Below are 20,143 nucleotides of genomic sequence, written 5' to 3' on the forward strand. Positions count from 1 at the left end.
GGGCACAGCCTTCCAGTGACAGCAAATGCAGCCAATCATCTGCTCCCACTTTTGCAAGAGGTGGTAGCATCTGCAGTGATAAGTTCTCAGAAGACCAGTAGGACTTGGTTTGGGCCTTAAAAGCACTAGAAAACATTTAACCTTAACAACAGCAAAACTTTATGTCAGCATTATAAATTCTTAAACTGATGGCAAAATAAACAGCAGGGCAAACTGTTAAGAAAACCTTAAAAAATGCATTAAATGTTTACAAAAGACAGTGGTAAGTTCTTATTTACATAGTTTGTGGACCTTAAGCCTATGAACCTGACTTTTGGGGGTAATATGGAAAGAAAATATTGTTACTCTAGTTTAGAAGAGAAAAACGTTTAAAATAATCCAAGACAGTTCCCATGATCCTGGGATTGATGAGTCTGTTGAAGCTGTACAAGAAAATGAGTAAAGTGCTGGTGAATTAGATTTGATGTTTACATGATATTGACACTTCATAAAGCCTTACAATCAAGAATTATTTCAGCTTTTTGGGGTTGGCTCATTATTTTTGTTCATATTCTTCAAAGAGTTCTACATTTCAGTTTTCAAATATTAACACTTCTAGTTATGGCCTACATATCCCTATTTTCCTTTTGATTTTATAGCTCTGTCTTAAAATATTTTAAATATGTAAATAATATTCTTTCTTGCTGAATACTGAAGTAAATTGTCAATCTGCTTTTCTGACTCATTAATAGATTTTTACATACCTGTCCTATCTGTTGCCTTTATATGTTATATTTTTATACTAAGATTTTCTTTTGTTTTCTATGACTTCTTGCTTTTTCCTAATATCTTGCCATATCTCCTTAAGTATATTACATTATTCTTATTTTTAATTCTTGGTTCAATTTTTCTAGCTTCTGGTCTGCATTATTCAGCCTTTATTAGATGATGCTGTGACCACAACTAAACCCAAAATCTCACTGGGATTTAGACTAAAAGAGCACTCCTCTCTGGGAAATGCCACTTTCTTGGCAGAGGGAAAAGAAACAAGAAGGCTCTTAAAACTTAATGATGGATGTCACTTTTGCTCACATTACATTGGCCAAAGCAAGCCATAAGGCCAAGCCTAATGTTACTAAGGTGGAAAAGTGTAATCTCTCATAGGTTCAGAAGCAAATGAGTAACATTACAGCCTATGATGACATAGTATGTTTTTTAATGGATTGTTTTCCTCGCAGATCCTGTTATTTTTTGGTGTGAACTTAGGAGCTCCTGTCTTGTAAATGCATATTGAGGAAGGAGAGAAGGCCAGGCCTTGGTCTTTATCACTTGTGAATTTAAGAAGGGAGGTGATCCCCAAGGTGGAGCCCCAGTTCCCCACATAGACCACTGAGTGTGCATTATATTTATCCCTTGAGAGGAGACAGTGTGTTAGAACATGAGCTAAAGCTGGATATGACTTTGGACAAATTAATTAAATTTCATGTGCCTCAGTATCCCCATCTGTAAAGTGAGGATGATAATAGCCCCTAGCTCATAAGGCAGATCTCACATAACTGCCAATTTCTCCTCCTAAATTGAAGAGCATGTATCAGTGGAATTGGGGAAGAAGAGGACACAATTCAAATTAGTAGGGAGGCAGAGTGGTTTTACAGAAAGATAAAAGGATCTGACCATTTTGTTTCCTGCCTGCTTCCTTACAACACTGTAAGCTTCATCCAAGTAGAGACTTGCTTCATTATTTTCCAGCACCTGGCTCAATATGTGACATATAATTGACACTCAAATATTTGTTGAATGGCTAAATGCATCTTTATGTGTAACTTTAAATATAAATTAATTTAATAAATTGTTTTAAACCTTTATAAATGTATTTGCCTAATAACTTTAATGTTTGATTTTTTAATTGAATTTATTGGGGTGACATTGCTTAATAAAATTATATAGGTTTCAAGTGAACAATTCTATAATGAATGCATCATCTGTATATTGTATTGTGTGTTCATCACCCCAAGTCAAGTCTCCTTCCATCACCATTTATCCCCCTTATACTCTCTTTAATGTTTGATTTTTTTAACAACTAGAAATTAACTCAACAGCTAGAAATGATCTTTGAAGCATTTGTGACAGTAATTTTCTTTTCTTTTCTTTTTCTTTGTTTTGTACAGGCCAGTTGGAATGCCAAAAATGGAAAAAGTTTACTTACATAATCCTAGTTCTGAAGAAACTATTACTTTAATATCAATATCTGCTACAACATCACATTTTCATGCATCATTTTTTCAAAATAGGGTAAGTCTTTCTTATTTATAGCAGATTTTTATTGAGTTTGAAATGTCTAGAACTTTTAAGCATATTTTTTTTGGAGGGGGGCGGTTAGAGAGAGAGACAGAGACAGAGAGAGACAGAGAGAGAGAGAAACATCAGTTGGTTGCCTCCCATACACACGCTGACTGGGAATTGAACCTGTAACCTGGGCATGTGCCCTGACCGGGAATCGAACCATCAACCGTTTGGTGCACAGGATGGCACTCAACCTCCCGAATCACACCAGCCAGGGCTATGTATATCTTCTTTATTCATTCATCTATCGGTGGATGTCTTCACTATTATAAATAATGCTGCAAGGAACATAGGGTACGTGTATCTTTTTTAATTAATGTTTTCATTTTCTTCAGAAAAACACCCAGAAGTGGGATTGCTCGGTCATAGAGTTATTTTATTTTTATTATTTAAATATTTTTATTGATTTCAGACAAGAAGGGAGAGAGAGAGAATCATGGATCAGCTGCCTCCTTTGATCGGCTGCCTCCTGCATGCCCCTCAACCCGGGCATGTGCTCTGATTGGGAATTGAATCGTGACCTTCTGGTTCACAGGTCGACAGTGCTCAACCACTGAGCCCCACTTGCCTGACTGTAATTTTATTTTTAATGTTTTGATCACTCTTCCTACTGTTTTTCATAGTGGCTGCACCAGTATGCAATCCTACCAACAGTGCATGAGGGTTCTCTTTCCTCCACATCTTTGCCAACACAGTTGTTTGTTGATTTATTAGTGATAGCCATTCTGATAGGTGCGAGGTAATATTTCATTGTGGTTTTGATTTGCATTTCCTTAATGATTAGTGATGTGGAACATCTTTTTATGTGTCTGTTGGCCACCTGCATGTCTTCTTTGGAGAAATGTCTGTTCATGTCCTTTGTCCATTTTTTAATTGGGTAGTTTGGAGTTTTTGGTGTCTTTTTTGTTGTTGAGTTGTATGAGTTCTTGATATATTTTGGATATTAACCTCTTACAGATATCTTATTTGCAAATATCTTTTTCCATTCAGTTGGTCGCCCTTTCGTTTTGTTAATAGTTTCCTTCACATTGCAAAAGCCTTTTAGTTTGATGTTATCCAGTTTGTTTATTTTTACTTTTGTTTTTGCCCTAGGAGACATACAAAAAAACAACAACACACATTGCTAAGATTGCCCTGGCTGGGTGGCTCAGTTAGATGGAATGTCATCCTGTGCACCAAAAGGTTGCAGGTTTGATTCCCAGTCAGAGCACATACCTACATTGCAGGTTCAATTCCTGGTCCAGGGTTTGTGTGGGAGGCAACCTATCCATGTTTCTCTCTTCTCTCTCTCTCTCTCTCTCTCTCTCTCTCTCTCTCCCTCCTCCCTCCCTCTCCTCCCCCCTCCTCTCTCTAAAATCAATAAAAGATACTCTTGGGCGAGGATGAAGAATATATTTAGATTGCTAAAATTGATGTTAAAGAGTTACTACCTATGTTTCCTTTATTTGTATAATTTCATGTCTCATATTTAAGTCTTTAATCCATTTTGAGAGTTTTTTGTATATAGTGTAAGAAATTAGTTTCTTTTTTTTCTTATGTATCTTTCCAGTTTTGACAACAACACCATTTATTGAAGAGACTGTCTTTATTCTTGTCTCTTTTGTCATAGTTTAATTGGTCATGTAAGCTTGGGTTTATTTCTGAGTTTTCTATTCTGTTCCATTGATCTATGTGTCTGTTTTTGTGCCGGTACCATAGTGTTTTAACTACTATAGTTTTGTAGAATAGTTTGAAATCAGGGAGCATGATACCTCCAACTTTGTCCTTTCTCAAGATTTCTTTGGCTATTCAGGGTCTATTTTGCTTTATCCTCACATGAGGATATTTTTTTCCATTGATTCCGTTAGAGAGGAGGAAAGGGAGGGAGGGAGGGAGGGAGGGGGCGAGAGAGAGAGAGAGAGAGAGAGAAATATCGATGTGAGAGAGACACATCAATTGGCTGCCTCCCGCACGTACCCTGACCGTGCTGGGGATCCAGCCTGCAACAAAGGTACATGCCCTTGACCAGGAATCAAACCAGTGACCCTTGGGTCCATGGGCTGATACTCTACCCCAACACTCTAACCACTTAGCAAACCAGCCAGGTTATATTCAGGGTCTTTTGTGGTTCCATATAAATTTTAGGATTGCTTATTTTAGTTCTATGAAAAATGCCATTAGTATTTTGATAGGGACTGCATTAAATATGCAGATCACTTTGGGTAGAATGGACATTTTAATGATATTAATTCTTTCAATCCCATGAACATATCCCTCCACTTATTTGTGTCTTCTTCAGTTTCTTTCATCAGTATGTATAGGTTCAGAGTAGAGGTCTTTTACCTCCTTGGTTAAATTTATTCCTAGGTATTTTATTCTTTTTGATGCCAATTGTAAATAGGATTGTTTTCTTACTTTCTCTTTGTGATCATTCAGTATTAGTATATAGAAGCATGACAGATTTCTGTATATTAATTTTCTATAATTCAGCTTTACTGAATTCACTTATTAGTTCTAATAGTCTTTGGTGGAATCTTTATGTTTAGTATCATGTCATCTGCAAATAACAGTTTTACTTTTTCCTTTCTAATTTGGATACTTTTTATTTCTTTTTCTTGTCTGATTGCTATGGCTACAAATTTCAATATAATGTTGAATAAAAGTGGCAAGAGTAGATATCCTTGTTTTGTTCCTGATTTTAGAGAACAAACTTTTAGCTTTTTATCATTGATTATGATATTAGCTGTATGTTTGTCATATATGGCCTTTATTATGTTAGGGTATGTTACCTCTATACCCACTTTAAGAGTTTTTTCAATAAACAGATGTTGAATTTTGTCAAGTGCTTTTTCTGCATCTATTGATAAGATTATATAATTTTTTGTCCTTCATTTTGTTTATGTGGTGTATCAAATTAATTGATTTGTGGATATTGAACCATCCTTGTGTTCATGCGATAAATCTCTTTTGATCATGGTGTATATTTAATGTATTGATAAATTTAGTTTGCTGATATTTTGTTAAGGATTTTTACATCTGTGTTCATCAGGGATATTTGTCCTGTAATTTACTTTTTCTTTGTAGTGCCTTTGTCTACAAGGTTTTAGTATCAGGATTAAAGCTAGCCTCATAGAATAAGTTTTGAGAGCTTTCCCTCCTCTTCAGTTTTTGTTTAGAATAGTTTGAGAAGGATAGTATTTATCTCTTATTTGAATAGTTTGTAGAATTCATCTGTGAAACTGGTTCTGGAAATATCTGTTATCTAAAATATTTCTTAAAATGAATTTCCCTCGAGTTATTCTTTGTTGTTACTTAAAAGCTGTTTTCAAAGTTTTTATAATTATACTAGAGGCCTGGTGCGTGAATTCCTGCACATTGAAAGGAAATTAATTAGAAGGTGGTCTGTGGGGCAGGACTGTGCCAGATGGGCCGGATACGCCCTGGAGCCAACCTCCCGTGGTCCCTTCCCAGTTGGCCGCACCTGGGGCGGCCCTGGGGCTCAAAGGGCATCTGTGGAGTGAGTGGGGTTCCTCTGACAGGTGGGGTCCCTCGGCCTGGCCTGTGGAGATTGGGCTGAAACTGGCAGTCTGGCATCCCCTGAGGGGTCCCGAAGTGCGAGAGAGCACTCTGCAAAGTTGTTGTCACTCGGCAGCTCCTGCGTTGAGCATCTACCCCCTGGTGGTCAGTGCGTGTTATACCTGTCGGCCAGTCAGCCTGTTGCTTAGCCTTTTATATATATATAGATTAAAAAACATTGTTTTCCTCACCAGAGGGACATTCTTAGCAGTTAGAGAGAGGGAGGGAGGAAGAAGGTTAAGAGAGAGAGAGATCGGGGAGGACCAAAAGACCAATGTGAGAGAGAAACATTAATCGGTTGCCTCCTGCACGTGCCCCAATTAGGGATCGAACCTGCATCCCAGGCATGTGCCCTGACCGGGAATCGAACCCGCAACCCTTCAGTGCACAGAGGGTCGCTCTAACCAACTGAGCCACTCAGCCAGAACTATAAAATTTCTTAATGCAATAGTTCTCTCAAGTTATTTTCTATATCTTTACCTATAAGCTGCTTTTGCAATTTTTTTTTTCAGTTGTGAAAATGAAATGTATTTTATTTTATTTTTTTTAATAATTAAATCTTTATTGTTCAGATTATTACAGTTGTTCCTCTTTTTTCCCCCCATAACTCTCCTCCTCCCAGTTCCCACCCCACCATTTTGCAATTTTTTTTATCAAAGAACTAATGGTCTCAAATAATAGTCTCCCAGTGCTGGGAGAGACCTGTGTATTCATCTAGTCCAGCACCCTTATTATAGAAGTGAAGAGCTAAACCATTGAGGGGTTTGCCCTGGTGAAACAGTTAGTGACTAGTGGCAAGAGCCAAGGTGAGGGTCTGAGTGTTCTGTTGGCCTTACCCAGTGATTTGGATCATGGTAAGGTACAGTTTGTGGCATGTAAGTTACAACTTGTACATAGAGATGCACATATGGAAATCACCCAGCTGTCAGGCATTCAGACATGTTGGGTTAAAGGCAAAATAATGAAGTGCAAATAGAAACAGTTTTAAAATAGTTCACAACTGCCTACAGATTTATTGTTAACTTGTTAACTGTCTTTGCTAATTCAAGCAGTGTCTTGTTTCTAAACTTATCCAAGCTTCAGCCTTATTAAAGGTGAGGGTTTTTACTTTTTTCATGGTGCTATCACAATACAGAGACTAGAACAATAGTTCCAAACACAGATTCTTCATGTAGGCAATATAAATAAGTGGAAGTGTAAGTCCATGTGCAGTTCTTCGAATTTTCCAAAAAGTCAGAAATAGTCATTTTTATATGATATCCTAATTTTTACATATTGATAGTGAATTCAGCTTTAGAAAGACAGGTAGTGTGGACCAAACAAAACAAGCCAAACGTCAACCATGTGCCTTTTAAAAAATATTTCTTTATTGATTTCAGAGTGGAAGGGAGGAGAGAGATATAGAAACATCAATGATGAGAGAGAATCATTGATCAGCTGCCTCCTGCACACCCCCTTCTGGGGATTGAGCCTGCAACCCAGGCATGTGCCCTTGACCGGAATCAAACCTGGGACCCTTCAGTCCGCAGGCTGACACTCTATCCACTGAGCCAAGCCGGCTAGGGCCCATGTGACATTTTGACATGAACTAGGCTCTTGCAGGTACTGACTTCTATCTATGCATCTTATACAAAGAGAATAGTTTTTCTGAAAATTCTTCAAAAGACAAGTAAATGTGTATATAGTCAGAGAACAAGTTAAAAACCAACCTGTTTTCCATTCCTCACAATACGGAGACTAGAAGATTAAGATAAACTTCGTTTCAATCTGTGACTAAAATTAAAGTGTTTTGGCCCACTTATTTTAGTATGCTTAATATAATAAACTAGAGGCTCGGTGCACAAATTGGTGCAACAGTGGGTTCCGGGCTGGCGGGGGGTGGGGGGGAGACACAGGAGGTTGACCAGCTGGCCCTGCCCCTGATTGGGGGGGCCAATAGGGGCGGGGGGGGGGGGTACCACGGGAGGTTGGCTGGCTGTTCTCGCCCCTGATCGGAGGGAGGGGCCGTGGGAGGTGGAGGGTGGGCCAATCGGGCCGGTTGGCTGCCACAGTGTACATCATAGCTACCAGTTATTCTGGCATTCCAGTTGCTTGGCTTTTATATATATAAATAATCTCTTCTCATGGGTTGAAGGTCATTAATGAATGTTAATGATTATTATTAACTAGAGGCCCGGTGTGCGAAATTTGTGCACCTAGGGGGGGGGGGTCCCTCAGTCCAGCCTGCACCCTCTTGCAATCCAGGACCCCTCAGGGGATGTCCAACTGCCAGTATAGGCCCGATCCCTGCAGTCAGACATCTGACAGTCAGACATCCCTCTCACAATCCAGGATCCCTCTTGCAACCCAGGACTGCTTGTCCCTAACCACTCACCTGCCTGCCTGCTCGCCCTCCTGCCTGCTCAGTGCGCGTCATAGCAACTGGTCATTCTGCCATAACGTTCGCTTAGGCTTTTATATATATATAGATTAGATGTAGAAGCCTGGACATTATTTTATTTCAGGTTAAACTCTGACATCCATGCGTGTTATTGGGAATTGACAAAACGTAATATTAGCAGTAGTATGGAGTACTATGGAGATAATAAAAAGAATGAATTAGAACTGTTCTGTTTATATGAAATAACTAAAGGCCCGGTGCACGGATTCTTGCACTGGTGGGGTCCCTTACCCTGGCCTGCGGGGATCAGGCCGAAACCAGAAGTCCGACATCCCCCGAGGGGTCCTGGATTGCGAGAGGGCGCCAACTAGGCCAAGGGACCCTACTGGTGCATGAATCAGTGCATCGAGCCTCTAGTATGCATATAAGATCTTTGGTAAATCTCTTTCTATCCTCCCCCTTTCCCTCTGAGATTCATCGATCTGTTCCATGTTTCCATGCCTGTGCGTTGAGCATCTGTCCCCTTGTGGTCAATGTGTGTCATAGCTACCAGTCGAACAGTCGAATGGTCGCCTAGGCTTTTATATATATAGACTAGAGGCCCAGTGCACGAAATTCGTGCACTGGGGATGGGTGGGGGGTCCCTTAGCCCAGCATGTGCCCTCTTGCAGTCCGGGACCCCTCCCTTGTTACTGCCCAGCTGCTTGCTGCTTCCTACCACTTGGCTTGCTGCTCCTTAGTGCTGCCACAAAGGCCTCAGGTCTGCTGGGTGCCAGGCCTGCCGGTTTGTGTCTCTGATACCCCCAGCAGCCCCAGCACCAAGGTGGCCAGCCTTGGAGCTGCTGGGTACAGGCTACCTGTTGCATGTTTGTGTCTTCTATCAGGCCCCCAGCAGCCCCAGCAGCCCCAGCACCACCTAAATAACTTAAGGGAAACTTTATTTAGTCTTCTTTTAAAAGCAATCTAGTTTAAAAATGAGTTGCAGTTAAGACAGAACAAAGAACATGGTACCTAAGAGTGAGATAGACTGACAGAGGAGAGGCTGGGCACTGGTCAGGGGCTTACATGCCTACTGTTCTCCACCTGGGAAATGATGTAAAATTGGTTTCTTTAGTTTTCTGCTTAATCGTCTTCTCCAGCACTGAGGTCAGAGGAGCTGCCTTCCAGCCCATAGGCTGCTTCTCAGAGTCCAAAATTTCGCCATAGGCCTCTGCCTAGGACAGGACCTCTGCACCCCCAGGGTGCATAAACACACAGGGCTTCCATCAGGCTCCGCTGATCCCGGAGCTGGGAGGCCTCTCGGCTCCGCTGATCCAGGCGGCCTGGAGGCCTCTCGGCTCCGCTGATCCAGGCGACCGGGAGGCCTCTCGGCTCCGCTGATCCCCGGGCCGGGAGGCCTCTCGGCTCCGCTGATCCAGGGGCCGGGAGGCCTCTCGGCTCCGCTGATCCCTGGGCCGGGAGGCCTCTTGGCTCCGCTGATCCCCGGGCCGGGAGGCCTCCAGGGGCCGGGAGGCCTCTCAGCTCCGCTGATCCCCGGGCCGGGAGGCCTCCAGGGGCCAGGAGGCCTCTCAGCTCCGCTGATCCAGGGGCTGGGAGGCCTCTCAGCTCCACTGATCCAGGGGCCGGGAGGCCTCTCGGCTCCGCTGATCCAGGGGCCGGGAGGCCTCTCGGCTCCGCTGATCCCCGGGCTGGGAGGCCTCTCTGCTCTGCGGCTTCAGGGCTGTTTGGCTTCGCTCTACCGCTTGGAGCCTGAGTTTGCAGATTAACCGCCATCTTTTAGCTTCTACTTGAAACATTGTATCTTTTGGAGCTGTTGCTTCAGGAGCTCAGAGCCCCGCAGCTGCAGGCGGGAACCTTGGTTTTCTCTATCGCTGGGGCAACCAAGCATCCTGTTCTCAGCTCCTGGCTGCCCTCCGCCATCTTGGCTGACAGTTAATTTGCATATACTCACTGATTAGCCAATGAAAAGGGTAGCGGTCGTACGCCAATTACCATGTTTCTCTTTTATTAGTGTAGATGTGCTATGGTATACATGTTAATATGTAGTAAAGCACATTGTAGAGTAGAATATGGTACCATTTTTATAAAACAAAATTTCTATATATTTGGATATCTTAAGAAGAGTCAGAGTAATGTACTGTATAGACAGATACACAGGTTAACTGGATAACCTGAAAAGGAAGAGAATGAGGAGGGTTGGTGGCATTAATTTCATATATCTTTACAAGATATCACCAGGTGAAATAAGCACTTTACTTTTGAAATTTAAAACATAAGAAAATGTAAATTAAAAAAATAGTTTGCCATCTGTGTGGAAGTAGGAATTAATTAATTTAACAAATATTTGTTGAGTGCCTACTAGTTTCCAGGAACTTTGTATTCATCAGTGACCAACAGAGGTTCTTTTTATGATACTTACCTCTGTGTAGGGGGAGAAGGGGAGTATGACAGCAGCATAGGGGAGGCAAGAGTTGTAAATAAATTTTTTCCCGAGACATTATTCACTGACAGCTTTATTCCCCAATAAGTAAACCTCTCTCCTTTACATCCTAAATATAAAACAAAAAAATAAAATTCAATTAAAAGAGCATTTTGAGTATCAGTTACATTCCTAGTTGGCAGCATTCTATAAACTGTGAGGAGATACAAGAAACCTGTGTGGCCCCTAGACATTAGGTGGTTTACAACCTAACAGAAGTCTGTATAATGCTCTCCAGGAAGAGTTGACAGAGAACGTTTAACAGGCTGAAATGGGTGTTACAAACATTCAGACTAATGGAAGTCGATGGATAGAGACCTATGCATGCTGGAGGAAGACTCCATGGAGGAAGACAGGCTGGGCCATAAATGCGTTCAGTGGGAGGATGTGAACAGGCAGAGTCCTCCACCCGCAGGGCCTTCTCTCCCCATGGGCCACCATCTGATGGCACCATGCCCCTTGGCCAAGGCCTGCTTCACTGTGTTACAGGCCCTATTGCAGCGGTTCTCAACCTGTGTGTCTCGACCCCTTTGGGGGTCAAACGACCCTTTCACAGGGGTTGCCTAAGACCATCGGAAACACATATATAATTACATTTTGTTTTTGTGATTAATCACTATGCTTTAATTATGTTCAATTTGTAACAATGAAAATACATCCTGCATATCAGATATTTACATTACGATTCATAACAGTAGCAAAATTACAGTTATGAAGTAGCAACGAAAATAATTTTATGGTTGGGGGTCACCACAACATGAGGAACTATATTACAGGGTCGCGGCATTAGGAAGGTTGAGAGCCACTGCCCTATTGTATCTGCACTTATCAAGGGTTGGCCTTTACAGAGGTCAAAAACAGGGGTCCTCAAACTTTTTAAACAGGGGGCCAGTTCACTGTCCCTCAAACTGTTGGAGGGCCGGACTATAGTTTAAAAAAAAACACTATGAACAAATTCCTATGCACACTGCACATATCTTATTTTGAAGTAAAAAAACAAAACGTGAGCAAATACAATATTTGTATTTGCATGTGGCCCGCGGGCAGTAGTTTGAGGACCCCCGGTCAAAAATAACTCATTACCAGCATTCTGTTTGGACCATAGTCAATGTATGCTGACGAGGTTTATGAACAGCAAACACCATGCCACTTCTCACACCCCTGCTTCCATTGCATCCACAAAAACACCCTCACCCAGCCCAAACCCAATGAAGGCTGGTTAGTCTCAGGACGCCTTTCTCACCTGTCATCCTCAGCAGCCACCCAGAGGCCAAGTCTCACACCTGTCTGTCCTCTCAGAAGCTCACATTCTATGCTAATTACTACTTCTCCCATCTCTCAGACCCACTTCTGAACTCTCATGTTTTTTCCCCTATCTTTGGGAAATTCTGCTCTACAAAGTGACTTCTTGGACAGTGGAGTCTATTTTAGTCCTTCAGCATTTAAGTTTCTGTTCTTTGCTAGCACTGTGAGAGGCCCCAGTCCTGCACGAGGAATAAGTAAATTTTATAAGATGTTAAGTGATGAAACAAACTGGGAAGAGATGGATTAATACAGTGAGGATGTGGTTCATTTTTTTTCTTTTAATTTGAGATATAATTGACATAACACTGTGTAAATTTAAAGTACATTGTGTAAATGTACCTTGAATTGGAACATTTATATGTTGCAACATGATTACCACCATAGGGTTTGCTAACACCTCTATCATCACATAATTATCTTTTTTTTTATTATTTTTTGTGGTGGGACCGTTAAGATCTAGTCTCTTAGGAACTTTGAAGTTTATACTACAGTATTGTTGTCTGTTATCACTATTCTCTGCATTAGATCTCCAGAAATTATCTACTTAATTGCATATTTGTTCCTTTAAACAACATATATCCCCAATCTTCTCTCCTCCAGCCCCTAATAACCACCATTTACTCTGTTTTTACAAGTTCAACTTTTTTGATTCCACATAAAAGTGATATCATTAAGTATTTGTCTTTCTCTATCTGATTTATCTCACTTACCATAATGCCCTCAAGATGCACCTGTGTTGTCAAATGGCAGGATTTCCTTTTTTCATGCCTGAATGGTAAACCATTGTGTATGTATCACAGTTTCTTTATCCATTCATCAGTTAATGGACACTTAGTTGTTTCCATATTGACTATTGTGAATAATGTTGCAATAACTGTGGGTGTGCATATATCTCATTGATAACTGTTTTCATTTCCTTTGGATATATATACCCAGAAGTGAGATTGCTGGATCATATGATAGTTCTGTTTTAATATTTTGAGGAATTTTCATAGTTGTCCATAATGAGTGCACCAGTTTACATTCTCACCAACAGTGTATAAGGATTCCCTTATCTCCCCATCCACAACAACTGTTACCTCTTCTTTTCTTAATGATAACCATTCTGAGAGGTATGAGGTGATATTTCACTGTTCTGTGTTTTTTTAAAATATGTTTTTATTGATTTTTTATTTTGAGGAGGACAGAGAAAAACATTGATTGGCTGCCTCCTGTGTGCCCCCTACTGGGGATCAAGCCTGCAACCCAGATATGTGCCTCAACTGAACTGGCGACTTTTTGGTGCATGGGTCGATGTTCAACCACTGAGCCACACCAACCAGGGCTCACTGTGATTTTGATTTGCATTTTCCTGATGACTAGTGATGTTGAGCATCTTTTTATATACTTGTTCACCATTTGGATATCTTAATTTAGAAAAAAATGTCTATTTAGATCTTCTGCCCATTTTTTATTTGGGTTGTTTGTTTTTCTGTTACTGAGTTGTATGACTTTTTTATGTGTTTTGGATATTAACCCCTCATTTGATACTAGGGCCCAGTGCATGAATTCGTGCACCTTGAAAGGAACTGTGGGCCACGACGCTGTGGTGGGCACAGGGGCGGGTCTCGGCCCATCCTCCGTGCCCCCATCTGACCCCTCCCTCCCTGGCCCCTGGTCCCATATCTGCCGGCAGCCCCGCTCCCACGCGCTGATGGTGTGGAGCGATTCGGGTCAGCGCTGGCAGATGGCAGCAGGTGTGAGCGCTGGGCAGGACTGCGGCGCGTAGGAGCAAAGAATTTTCAGTAATCACCAGAGGCTCGCCCCAATGACAGCGACTGGCGCCCTGCCTTGGTCTGGCACCCTCACTCACCTGCTCCACCATCCTCCTGCAGCCAACGCTTGCCATGTTTCGCGCACGCCCTCTTGTGGTCAGCACACGTCATAGCAACCAGTTTGGTTCCGCTGTTCAGTCTATTTGCATATTAGCCTTTTATTATATAGGACTAGAGGCCCGGTGCACAAAAATTTGTGCACTCGGGGGCCAGGGGAGGTCCCTCAGCCCAGCCTGTGCCCTCTCGCAGTCTGGGACCCCTCGGGGGATGACCATCTGCTGGCTTAGGCCTGCTCCCCAGGGGATTGGGCCTAAGCTGGCAATCAGACATCCCTCTGGCAGCCTGGCAGCCATCAGGGGATTTCCACTTGCCAACGGGGAGCAGACCTAAGCTGCATTCGGACATCCTTAGCGCTGCTGAGGAGGCAGGAGAGGCTCCCACCACCACCGCTGTACTGGCAACCATCAGCCTGACTTGTGGCTGAGCAGAGCTCCTCAATGTGGGAGCTCACTGACCACCAGAGGGCAGCTCCTGCATTGAGCGTCTGCCCCCTGGTGGTCAGTGTGTGTCATAGTGACCAGTTGTTCTGCTGTTAGGGTCAGTTTGCATATTACCCTTTTACTATATAGGATAGAGGCCTGGTGCACGGGTGGGGGCCGGCTGGTTTGCCCTGAATGGTGTCCCGGATCAGGGTAGGGGTCCCGCTTGGGTGCCTGGCCAGCCTGGGTGAGGGGCTGATGGCTGTTTTCAGGCTGGCCACACCCCCTTCAGGGTGGGGGTCCCCACTGGGGTGCCTGGCCAGCCTGGATGAGGGGATGATGGCTGTTTGCAGCTGGTCACACCCCCTTCAGGGTGGGGGTCCCCACTGGGGTGCCTGGCCAGCCTGGATGAGGGGCTGATGGCTGTTTTCAGGCTGGCCAAGCCTGCAACTGAAGCTCCCAGTCTCTCCTTTTTTCTTTCTTTTTTTTTCTTTTATCTTCTGTAATTGAAACTTTGTTGCGGCTCCAGCTCCGAGGCCGCTGGCTGAAAGCAGGTATCTGGGGGTTTGTTTAGATTCTATAATCGCAACATTGTTGCTTAGAGTGCAGCTCAGAGCCCAGCCGCGGCAGGCAGGGAACCTTGGCTTCCTCCATCACTGGAGCAAGCAAGCCTCATGTTCGCTTCAGCTGCCTGGCTGCCGGCCGCCATCTTGCTTGGCAGTTAATTTGCATATTGCCCTGATTAACCAATGGGAAGCGTAGCAGAGGTATGGTTAATTACCATGTTTGTCTATTATTAGATAGGACTAGTGGCCTGGTGCACAGATTCGTGCACAGTGAAAGGAAATTAATTAGAAGAAAGATTTGTGTGGTAGTTACATTACTGCATGATCAACAGTGACAGATTGAGACATATGCGATTGGCATCAGTGAGAGCTTTATATGTATCACGCACGTGCAAGTCAAAGTTTATTTTGAAATTGCCAGTGTGCATCATATGTACCGGCCGATTGGTCAGTTGGATGGATGGACGGTCATTCAGTCACTTAGCCTTTTATATATATAGATTATTATATAGGATGTGGTTTGCAAGTAATTTCTATTTTGTATATGGCCTTTTCATTTTATTGATTGTTTCCTTTGCTGTGCAAAAGCTTTTTAGTTTGATACAACCCTACTTGTTGGATTTTGCTTTTGTTGATTGTTCTTTTGGTGTCAGATACAAAAAATTACTTCCAGCACCAATGCCAAGAAGCTTCTTCCCCTATGTTTTGTTCTGGGAGTTTTACAGTATCAGATCTTACGTTTACGTCTTAATTTATTTCCATTTTGGTGAGTGGTGTAAGATAGGGTTGCAGTTTTACTTTTGGCACGCAGTTATCCAGATTTTCCAACACCATTTGTTAACGAGACTATCCTCTCCCCGTGGAGTGTTCTTGCCTCCTTTGTCAAATATAAGTTGACCGTGTATGCAGGGGTTTATTTGGCAGCTCTCGATTCTGTTTCATTGGTCTGTATGTCTATTTTTATGCCAGTACCATCGTTTTAATTACTATAGCCTTGGAGCATAGTTTGAAAGGCTTTGTTCTTCTTTCTCATGATTACTTTGGATATTTGGGGTCTGTTGTGGTTCCAAACAAACTCAGTGATATTATTATTCACTTTGTTTAGTGATTTTGTTGTCAAGTAGAGTTTAGTTTATTGTTGCCTACCAAGAGTTAAACCCAAACATTCAATTATTTTTTCTTGCTCCAGGGATCATGAAAATTAAGACCCTTGTAAAAAAAGGGGGGGGGGGGGTGTCTAAAATATGGTTTTGAGTAAATCTGAAAAAATATATTTTTTATTAGAGTATGTTTTCAGTAAAATTCACCCATTTTAGTGTACAGTCAGTGTACCTCATAACATTCATAAGTAACTACATTTTGTTCAATGATGGACCACATATACAAAGATGGTCCCATAAGATTGTATTGGAGCTGAAAACTTCCTATCACATAGTGACATTGTCAGAAAATCATAGCGCAGTGCGTTACCATTTTCTGCTTTCTCAGGGCTATTGGCCCAGGTGAGTTTCCCATAGACATCTCCTCTTTCTACATCAATGTTATGACTGGACCACCCTGTGATTCTTAGAAATGAGTTTATTTCTGACAGGCCCTAGGAGCATACAAGAGACTACCTAGGAGAGAGCAACAAGAGCCTGGTGTTTTGCTTTTATTGGGGTTGAGAGTGGGGGCCCATAGTTTTGTGGGCTCATCTTTATTGGTGAATTTAAAATACCATAAGAGGGAATTTAAAATACAGGAAGAGAAAAAACAAGTAGCCCAAATGATCAGTTATACTAACCAGGATCTCTTAAACAAAGGATCATCAGTGGGAAGAAGGCAGCCTGCCTCTTTATCAGGTCATGTGTCTGGCAATGCTTTTATTGGCTTTGAAGTCAATGCCTCTGCAATCAAAGCTTAAGTCGGGCACTTGTATTAAAAAAGAAAAGCCAGTTGTTGGTTCTCATACTATGGTTACTTGTTTGTGGTAATGCTGATATAAACAAACCTACTGTTCCAGTCCTATAAAAGTATATAGCATATGCAATTACAACAGTAGGTTGTACCATCTAGGTTTTGTGTAAGTGTACTTCCACAACAAAATCACCTAACCACGACTTTCTCAGAATGTACCCCCTCATTAATCAGCTTGTGACTGTAGAGTTCTGAGTTTTAACAAACTCATAAAGCCATGTAATCAACAACTCAATCAACTGTAGCCTCTGAGTATTGCCTATTCCAGAAACTTATATAAATGGAACTGTACAGTATAGAGGTTTTCAAGTCTGGTTTCTTTCATTTCACATTGATCCAAGTAGTTGGATGTTTCAGCTCTTTGTACCACTTCATTGCTGGGTGATAATTCATTGGAAGGCAGCATTGCCATTTTTATCCATTCACCAGTTAAAGATATTTGGGTTGTTTCCAGTTTGGAGTTGTTAAATCCATTATAAACATTAATGTATAGATTTTTATAGGAACATAAATAAAAATTTATGTCTGAGCATTCCAGTTGCTCAAAATCTTTATTACACTCCACTGTTACATTTGGGTTCATTTTTTTTATTTTAGTCACTCAAAGAGGTGTACACTTTTTTATTTTAGTTTACATTTACTAATGACTAACGATGTTGAGCATCTTTTCATTGACAAAGTTTTCTTTATCACATGTTGATTGACATCTTTTCTTTCAGGCTGTATCATTTCTTTACAGTCTCGTGTAGAATCTTTCAAAAAACAGAAGCCCTTAATTTCCGTGAAGTCCAGTTTATCAAATTTTTGTTTTATGGGTCATGCTTTTAGTGTTGTAGTAAGAACTCTGCCTCAACCACAGTCACAAAGATCTCCAGTTTTTCTTTCAGATGTTTAATAGTTTGAGATTTCACATTTAGGTCTGTGATGCATTTTGAGTTAATGCTTGTTTATGGTATGGGATATGGATGAAGAGTTTTCTTTTGTTTTTGCATATGGACATATAACTGTTCCCACACCATTGGTTGAAAACCTGCCCTTTTTCATTGAAATCCCTCTGCATTTTGTCAAAAATCAATTGACCTTGTATGCATGGGTCTGTTTGCTAGATTCCATTATGTTGTAATATGTTTACTCTTTCACTAATACACAGGGTCATGATTATTATAACTTTTTAGTAATTCCTAGAATCAGGTAGTGTGAATCCTCCAATTTTGTTTTTCTTTTTCAAAATTGCATTGTTCTTCTCATTCCCTTTTCTTGCCATCTAAATTTTATAATCAGCTGGTCAATTTATTTTCTAATCTTGCTGCAATTTTTTATTTTTAATTAACTTTAAATGTATAGAAAAGTAAGTACAGAAAGTCTTCATAAATCCTTTATCCAGTTTCTCCTAATGCTGACATCTCAGATAATCATAGTACAATGATCAAAACTAGGAAATTAACATTGGTGAAATATTGTTAATTAAAAACCTTGTATGAATTTCATTAGTTTTTGTATCAATGTACTGTTTCTGTTCTAGGATCTTATTTTGCATTGCATTTAGTTATTTCTCCTCAGGCTGAAATTTTTATTGCAGTTGCATTGGATATATTAATACTTTAACAATATTGAGTCTTTGATCTATGAACACAGTATTATCTCTTCATTTTTTAAAAGCCTTCTTTCATTACTTTCAGCAAAGTAGATGTGCATGTTACTAGACTTATCTACACTGAAAAAAGAGAAATATGCAAATTGGTGTCACTCCACTACCCTTCCCATTGGCTAATCAGGGCGATATGCAAATTAACTGCCAGCCAAGATGGCGGCCGGCAGCCAGGCAGCTTGAAGTGAACATGAGGCTTGCTTGCTTCAGTGACGGAGGAAGCTAACATTCCCCGCCTGCCTTGCCGGCCTCTGAGCTTGCAGTTTGAAACATTGTTACAAATATAGAAGCTAAACAAAACCCCAGAAACCTGCTTTAAGCTAGCCAGGATCTCAGAGCTGGAGTTGAAACAGTGTTTCGATTATAGAACCCAAACAAACCAGATACCTGTTTTCAGCAGCCGAAGCCTAAGAGCTGGAGCCAAGCCTCAGAGGTAAAGCTGGCCCAGAATAAAAAAAAAAAAGAGAGAGAGAGGAAAAAAGCGGTTGGGAGCTTCAGTCACCCGCCAGCCTGAAAACAGCCCTCAGCCCCTCACCCAGACTGGCCAGGCACCCCAGTGGGTGACAGGGGGCGGGGCCACAACCTCCCTATCTGCCCTGCTCTGTTCGTGACAGGGGAAGGAGCCCCAACCCCCTGATCAGCCCTGCTCTGTGCCTGATAGGGGGGAGCTCCCCAACCCCCTGATTGCCCTGCGGCTCTGTGTGTGACAGGGTGCGGCGCCCCAACCCCCTGATCCGCCCTGCTCTGTGTGTGACAGGGGGCGGTGCCCCAACTCCCCTATCGGCCCTACTCTGTGAGTGACAGGGGTGAGCTCCTCAATCCCCTGATCGGCCCTGCTCTGCGCGTGACAGGGAGGAGCTCCCCAACTCCCTGATCGACCCTGCTCTGTGCATGACAGGGTACGGAGCCCCAACCCCCCTGATGGGCCCTGCTCTGTGAGTGATGGGGGCAGCACCCCAACCCCCTGATTGGCCCTGCTCTGTGCGTGACAGGGGGTGGCACCGCAACCTCTCCATCGACCCTGCCTTGAGTGTGACGGGGGCGGTGCCCCAATCCCCCAATCGGCCCTACCCTGAGAGTGACTGAGGGTGGCATCGCAACCTCCCGATCCGCCCTGCTCTGAGCCGGACCAGGGGCTGCACCTAGGGATTGGGCCTGCCCTCTGCCACCCAGGAGCAAGCCTAAGCCAGCAGGTCGTTATCTCCCGAGGGGTCCCAGACTGAGAGAGGGCACAGGCCAGGCTGAGGGACCCCCCTCTTCCCCCCGAGTGCACAAATTTTTGTGCACCGGGCCTCTAGTCCTATCTAATAAAGAGGGAATATGCTAATTAGCCCTCATGCCGTTGCAAAGATGGCCGCACCCACAGCCAATAATGAGAGAATATGCTAATTGACTGCCCCACCCTCAAAGATGGTGGCACCCACAGCCAATAAGGAGGGGATATGCTAATAGGCTGCCACACCCTCAAAGATGGTGGCACCCACAGCCACAAGATGGTGGCGCCCAGTCCCCTCAGCCCCACTGGGGCAGCAGGTGCGTGGCATGGCCGGGCCCACCCCCAGGCAGGCCTGGCCTTGCCATGTGCCTGCCTCCAGAGTCCGCAGTCCCCTCAGCGCCCCAGCCACCCAGGGCCGGCTTG

The 20,143-nt window shown here is 42.8% G+C and overlaps 1 protein-coding gene across 1 annotated transcript in view; it reads left to right on the forward strand.

Annotated features, from left to right (window-relative positions):
* The window catches only part of TMEM131 (transmembrane protein 131), a 198,055-nt gene that overhangs the window by 75,120 nt on the left and 102,792 nt on the right, over positions 1–20,143 (forward strand). Inside the window, 1 exon segment of the mRNA XM_070429901.1 lies at positions 2,148–2,271. Within this exon segment, the coding sequence (XP_070286002.1) occupies positions 2,148–2,271 (124 nt within the window).

The sequence above is a fragment of the Myotis yumanensis genome, unplaced genomic scaffold (assembly GCF_028538775.1).
Source record: "Myotis yumanensis isolate MYYU_CA2020_CCGP unplaced genomic scaffold, mMyoYum1.0.hap1 SCAF_11, whole genome shotgun sequence".
Classification (NCBI taxonomy): Eukaryota; Metazoa; Chordata; class Mammalia; order Chiroptera; family Vespertilionidae; genus Myotis; species Myotis yumanensis.